The 7,252-nt window shown below is 51.3% G+C and overlaps 1 protein-coding gene across 1 annotated transcript; it reads left to right on the top strand.

The window, feature by feature from the left end:
- The first annotated feature begins 2,726 nt into the window (after positions 1-2,726).
- Positions 2,727-6,927, top strand: LOC121004298. Its single transcript, XM_040436466.1, has 2 exons — positions 2,727-5,277; positions 6,200-6,927. The coding sequence occupies exons 1-2, from the start codon at positions 3,565-3,567 to the stop codon at positions 6,215-6,217; spliced, it is 1,731 nt and encodes a 576-aa protein (XP_040292400.1). The 5' UTR covers positions 2,727-3,564; the 3' UTR covers positions 6,218-6,927.
- The last annotated feature ends 325 nt before the right edge of the window (positions 6,928-7,252 follow it).

Genomic DNA, 7,252 nt, shown 5'->3' with positions numbered 1-7,252 from the left:
AAAAGGGGTCACCATGTAAGTGTTCTGTGTGTTTCCACTGAATGTGAATTTTGTTTTTTGAACCAAAGGGTGACTTTTAGGTCAGTGGCATAGCTATAGGGCAGGGATATTAAACTTGTGGTTCACCACCTGTTGCAAAACTACAACTTCCATTATGCCTGGACAGCCTACAGCTATCAGCGCATGTTGGGAGTTGTAATTTTGCAACAGCTGAAGGGCTACGAGTTTGACATCCCTGCCATAGCGTTGAGAGGTTGCAGCCCAGACCTGTTTAGACAGCAGTACTATAAATGATGATGGTTGAATTAGGCCCTGATATATACAGTATTATCCATTGGGGCCCAGGAGCGTAGACGTTCTTAAAAAAAAAAAGCAACTACTTGAGACAACCAAAGCCTTGAAAAGAAATCAACCAGGGCATTGACTGTCTCCAATAGCCTTGAGGCATAAAAATCATTTGTAATATTGATCAGCAAGGTCGGAAATGTTTACCCGTCATCAACATTGAGATGTATGCTTCGAATGACCCTAGGTAGTCCATGTGTAAAGGATAGACTTCTCTGCCTATGGGATTAGAATGCTCCGCTGTGTATATTGCTGGCCATATAGATCATTACTGTATGGTTGTATCAGCTGATAATAACTGATCAAACCAAGTTTTCTACCCAGATTGTGTTGTGGCCATCATCATGATCCAGGGTACAGGATGGGCTTCCAGCAGCAGGTCAGGACAACTATGGAGGTTACAGCCTTTTGTAATTGCTGGGACTCTTTTATCATTCTGCTTCCAGGTTAGAATTTGGGGGGTGAAGGGCAGCAGTCTGTGAGCAGATGGGCGAGGAATGGTCTGTCCACCCCTCCAGGCTGGAGCAGGAGCTCGTGAGAACATTCATTGACCAGGTGGTGGCAGTCCCCTGACCAGCTGCAACTCAGGATCCATCTGACAGGCTGAGGGAAGGAAGAATTGTCACACAGCACTTTGCATCTCAATGCAGCCTGCTGCAGTGCTACAAAGGAGCAAAATGAGCATTTTATTGTCTTTGAGTTCATTATCCGAGGCCGCCATAATAGAGAGGAGAAAGGGAAACTCCCATGTGACTGGTGGAGAGGACACCCAGTGGTAAATGGCTATTTATATTCACATTAACTCTGTCTCCTCGCTCTCAATGCTCCTTACACCTTCTCCGGGTCTTTTCACTAGATCGACTAAGTCGAAATAACCTGGAACACTATTTTTTAGGGTTATATGAGGGCACCTGCATGACCACCATATGGAAAGTGAACAAGGAGCCTCTGAACAATACTCCAGCGGCTAAAGACAAGGGTTATTTTGAAGGCTGGAAAAATGTTTAGGAACTGGCAGCGTTACTAAGGTATGTGGCACTTGATGCCTGATGCCCAGTGACGTCACTAGTTTATAGGCATTATATCACCGTTTTTGTTGATTTAACCAAGAACTAGTAAAAATTCTTATGATATCATACAATTGTGGGGTCTGCCGCTGGCTGTTAGGATATCTCACTGATTGTTGGTGACTCATTGGCTTCTCAAAGGAATCATTATTTTAAAGCTACCTGCAGACATAAAAGTGAGGCCGGACGAAGCGGCACGCTTCAGGGGAGGCCGGCATGAGGGGTTTTGTGAGCAAGGGTCAGGGAAGGTAAGGGTTAAGTGGATGAGTGCAGGAAAAGGGGGGAGGAGCTAGAAAGGGGCGGGGAGCGGCAGGCTGAAGTAGTGGTGAGGCAGGTCAGCGCCCGCCATTTTAGGAGCAGAGAGCCAGCATCTGGCAGAGAGCCAACATCTTCTGAACTGCAGCATCGGATTCAGCAATGGCAGAAGCAGTGGAGGTGATGCTGCGGCGCTTGAGGGAAGCGGCGGACACCAGGGGCAGCGACTGGCTGGAGCAGCAGGTGACCGCATTGCTAGGGGGGGCGGAGGTGGGTACGTCTAGCCCTACTCCAGCAGCTACACGGCCGCGGCGGGTACGGCCGCCGGCGCGCCTGAGCCCTGATTTACCCCCCCGGGTCCGGCGCCGTGTCAGGAGCCCCACAAGGGACCCTCCACGCCGGGAGCATTCTAAGGCTACTGCGACCTCCCGGCGTGGGAGGAATCCATATGTCCGGCGGGACCCTCCAGAGGCTGTGGGGCCTTCCCCTCAGCCCATCGCGGCAGCAACAGGGGAGTCAGGACCTGGTTCTGCAGGATCCCCTCCTGTCCCCAGGAGTCGGAGGCCTGCTCAGCGTGGGAGAGGTAGTGGCAGCAGAGGCAGCAGCGGGGCTGCGCGGTCGGCCAGGGCGGCCCGGCGCAGGCCCTTACAGGATGAGCCCCTTTCAGTGGCACACGAGGCTGCGCCTGTAGGTGCCAGGGACGGGCGCAGGCCTTGCCATGATGCGCTTCTTACAGAGGAGGAGGACGAGGCTGTTCTGGACGGCTCCCCGCCCCAGAGCAGGCCTCTTGGGCATGAAGACAGGCGTGCAGATGCTTATATGGAGGACAGGGAGTTGCGCAGGCCATTTCCTGAGGGCGGACAGTTTGCTACTGGTCCTGACACCGTGGAAGACAGAGTGCGTCCCAGAGCCATTCCTAACGCACCCAGCAGTGATCCGCCTGGGGTGCTGCCGTCGAACAGCGCAAGTACCCATCAAAGGAACGTCGTGGATCCAGGAGTCGTCCGTCAGGAATCAGGACCTGCGGCTGCCGGGTTCACAGCACCCGGGCAGTTAGGTGAGACATCACTGGGAACACTGTTATCTATATTTAATGTGGCGCCTGGGGCGGGGGGGAGCAATAGTGCTATTATCGGTGGTTTGGGGCGCTTGCTGTGTGGTTTAGCTGGGGTTAGTCAGGATAGGGGGGCAATGGGGGCTACCCCCTTAGCAGCGTGGGGGTTGGGGGCAGAAAATAGCAATGTACCGGCGACCGCTAACAATAGTAATGTAGCAGTGGCCAATAGCACAGGTGTAGCCGAATCAGTGTCAGTGCAGACGCAGGCGGGAGGTGAGGAGGATAGGCCCAGATTAGATGACGCCGCAAAAGGGGAGGTGTATGTTTGCTTTGAGGGTCCCCTGGGAGCGCATTTGAAAACGGAGGTGCGTGAGAAAATTTGGAAGGGAGAGTATATAGAAATTTTTTCGCTGCTTCCGTTGGAGCGGTTCAACCTTGATGTGGTAAAAAAGGACGGAGTAAGAAAGGAGGATGATGATAAGCGTCGCTATCGCCTTATCCCTAGGTCATTTAGTAATTGGCTACAGGCCTTTGCTATTTTGGCAAGTGTGATTGGGGAGAAGAGTCCGGAATGCTGTTCCCCTTTATTTTGCTATCTGGATGCTATTGGGGAAGCCTATAGAGTGTATGGGGGTTCCGGGTGGTTACGGTATGACGAGCAGTTTCGTCAGAGGAAAGCAGTCCGTCCTAATATGAGATGGGACCATAAGGACATTGCGTTATGGATGAGGGTGACAGCGCCAGGTAGGAGTGGTCAGTCCTTTCGGAGTGAGTCAGGGGTTGGGGTACAGCAAGGTACAGGGACGCCCCCAGTTGGAAGAGGATACTGCTTCCTTTTCAATGAGGGAAGTTGCAAATTCGGCCAAAAATGCAAATTTAGGCATGAATGTTCCGTGTGTGGCGGGGGCCATGGGGCTAGCAGATGTTTTAGAGGGGGTAGACAAAGGGGGGGGGATAGTTTTGCAAAAGGGGCAGACCCCAGTGCGAGTGGAAAGGATGGTGGGGCATCTAAATAGATATCCGAACCAGGAGTTAGCTGAATTTTTGTATTCAGGGTTTAAGTTCGGTTTTCATATACCTTCACACCCGTTACCAGTCTTAGAGAAGCGGAAGAATTTGCGCTCGGCATTGCAGTTCCCGGACATAGTGACAGGAAAGTTAGCTAAAGAGGTTTCCCTAGGGAGGATGGATGGTCCGTTTGTTACATCACCCATCAGTAACTTGCGAGTTTCCCCTTTGGGTTTGATCCCTAAGAAGGAGCCTAATAAATTTAGGCTCATCCACCATTTATCATTCCCTAAGGGTGCGTCGGTCAATGAGGGCATTGACCCGGAACTTTGTTCTGTGGTTTATGCTTCCTTTGATGCGGCTGTGGAATGGGTAAGGAAGCTGGGTCCGGGTACCCTGTTGGCAAAATGTGACATTGAAGCGGCATTTCGGTTGTTGCCAGTTCACCCGGATAGTTTGTATTTACTGGGTTGTTTTTGGAATGGCGCATATTTTGTGGATAGGTGTTTGCCAATGGGCTGTTCAATATCGTGTGCATATTTTGAGCGTTTTAGTTCTTTTCTGGAGTGGGTGGTGGTTCAGGAATCAGGTTGTCACTCTGTCATTCATTATTTGGATGATTTCCTGTGTTTGGGGCCGGGGGGATCTAGGGTTTGTTCGTTGTTGTTATCCACATTACAGTCTGTTTTTGAGTGTTTTGGAGTCCCGTTAGCGGTGGACAAAACGGTGGGGCCGGCTACTGAGCTAAGCTTTTTGGGTATTGTCATAGATACACAGCGGATGGAGTGTAGGCTACCAGTAGACAAAGTGTCAGATTTAAGAACAGAGGTGGCGGCGGCATTGACAGCAAAAAAGATTCGTCTGCGGGACCTGCAGTCTTTGTTGGGCAAATTAAATTTTGCATGCAGAATCCTACCTATGGGCCGCATTTTTAGTAGGAGGTTGGCTTCGGCGACAGGAGGGGTGGTGTCTCCCCACCATTTTATTAGACTAGGCAGTGAGTTGAAAGGGGATTTGAAAGTTTGGGATTCCTTTTTAAAACAGTTTAATGGCAGAGCATTAGTTATGGGGGGGGTGGTTGATGCGTTTGATTTCGAATTGTTTACGGATGCTGCGGGTGGAGCGGGTTTTGGGGCGTACTGTGAAGGGCAGTGGTGTGCGGGTCGGTGGCCTGAGTCCTGGGTACGAAAAGGGTGGGTAAAAAACGTGGCATTGTTGGAACTCTTCCCCATTGTGTTGGCAGTCACGCTCTGGGGGGAGAAGTTTCGGCACAAGAAGGTTCGTTTCCATTGTGACAACTTGGGAGTTGTGCAAGCCATCAACAGTGTAACGGCTTCTTCCCCCCCAGTTATTTGCCTATTGCAGCAGTTGGTTCTCCGGTGCTTGTCCCTTAATGCTTGGGTGTTTGCGGTGCATGTGCCTGGTTCCTCTAACTGTATAGCTGACGCACTTTCTCGTTTTCAGTGGGAGCGGTTTCGCCAGCTGGCCCCGGAGGCGAGTCAGGTCGGATTGGTGTGTCCAGAGTCGTTGTGGGAGATCCTGGAGGTACCGTAGCTTGTCTGTTGCAGGCATCATTGAGTGAAGGCACGTGGAGGATGTACGATAGGGCTTGGAGTAGGTGGCAGCAGTGGTGTAATGACCTAGGGGTCGAGGTACTGGACGGGGAAATTCCGTTGTTACTGTTCATTGGCCACGTGAAGGATCAAGGTTGGTCGGTTGCCAAGATCAATGGTTGCATGGCGGGCTTGGCTTTCGGATTCAAATTGCGGAATTCCCCGGACATTACTAAGTCCTTTTTGGTCCGACAAATTTTGAAGGGTTATAGAAGGTTTCAGCGTGTCAAAGATTCCCGCCTACCGGTGTCCTTTTCGTTATTGTTACAGTTAGGGGAGCAGGTAGCTGGAGTGTGTCGCTCGGCTTGGGAGGTGAGCTTATTTAGACTAGCCTTTGCTCTGGCTTTTTTCGGAGCCTTTCGTTTAGGGGAGTTAGTGTGTGCAAGTGTGCAGCGGGAAGGGGGTCTGAGGAGTGAGGATGTAACGTTATATGACGACAGGGTGCTGATTTATCTGAGATTTTCAAAGACGGATCAGGAGGGGAGGGGTCATTTAGTCTCATTGTTTGAGGTGCCGGGATGTCTAGTGTGTCCACTACGGTGTTTGCGTGATTTTCAAGGAAGGGCAGGGGTCGCGGCAGGCCCGATTCTCAGACATGAGGATGGCTCCTTTTTATCGCGATTTCAATTTATAGCGGTATTCAAGAAATGTTTGCGTAATCTAGGAATGGACTCTGGCGAGTTTACGGGTCATTCCTTCAGGATAGGTGCTGCCACGGAGGCTGCTCGCTTGGGGGTGCGAGATGAAGTGATTAAGCGTATTGGGAGGTGGGAGTCGGAGCGTTTTCGGCTGTATGTGCGTTTAGGGGCAGTTTAAGGCTGTGTCTAACCATGTTTGTCTCGTTCTTTTTTCAGGTGATGCCCCGTTATTAGTTTGGATCCTGGGCCATTCGTTCGTGTTCTGGGGGGCATTACGAGCGGATGTTCGGCAGAATGGGCGGCAGCTGGGGTTTGATCGGGGGACAGCCATAGTAAGATGGATCGGACGCAGAGGTATGGTGTGGGGTAGTGTTTTGCAGGAGGTTCATCGGCAAGCCAGGTTAGATAGAGTCCCAGATATCTTGGTGTTGCATGTTGGGGGAAATGACCTAGGGGTCCGACCTTGCAGAGAGTTGATCAGGGATATACGTTTTGATTTTTTGCGTTTGTGGTCCCTCTTCCCGTCAGTTGTCACTGTGTGGTCGGATATTGTCCCCAGGAAGGTCTGGAGGGAGGCGAGATCGGTTGAAAGGCTGAATAAGGCTAGGATTAAGCTGAACAGGGTGATTGGGCGGTTCTGTGCCAAACATGGGGCGGTGGTGGTGAGGCACCCCGAGTTGGAAGCAGGAACAGGAGGCTTTTGGAGACAGGATGGAGTCCACCTCAATGCGGTGGGCATTGATTTGTGGTCACTGGACTTGCAGGGAGGTATTGAAACAGCCCTCCGGGTGTGGCGGAACGCGCGAGCTTAAGGGCTGTCAAGCTGCGCGTTGTTGGCGGGGGGAGGTCATAGAAGCTGGGGCTACTGGATGGTAACGGTGAATGAGAGGGCCTCAATGGTGGGGCTGGACTCTCAGAGTTGGGGCACCTGGTTGGCTTGGTATGGCGTCCGTCAGTTGGTGTCCCCGAGCTTGTGGTACGCGGCTGGGGGCAAGATGGAATTGCCGTGGTGGTTTGTGGTCGTTTAAGGTGCAGTTAGGCGGCTTCTAGGACCTCCCTCGTCAGTTAGACATGTATATATTTATATATATATGTCATTGTTATATCAAGTGTTATGTTTATTCATGTTATTTATATTATTTAATAAAAGACGGCTGCTGTGGCCGATTTAATCCAAACAGTGGCTGTGTGTGGTTATTGGGAGAGGAAATGGGGAAGGTTAGTTAGCTAAATGATGGGGTAGTGGACCCGAGCGTAGCCAATAACCCT

This window comes from Bufo bufo, chromosome 6 (assembly GCF_905171765.1).
Source record: "Bufo bufo chromosome 6, aBufBuf1.1, whole genome shotgun sequence".
NCBI classification, from domain to species: Eukaryota; Metazoa; Chordata; class Amphibia; order Anura; family Bufonidae; genus Bufo; species Bufo bufo.
Note: the sequence above shows the minus strand (reverse complement) of the source record. Positions and strands in the feature narration are given on the sequence as shown.

Coding starts and splice junctions, on each gene's coding strand:
- LOC121004298 (XM_040436466.1), top strand. CDS start 3,565: ATGAGGGAAGTTGCAAATTCGGCCAAAAATGCAAATTTAGGCATGAAT.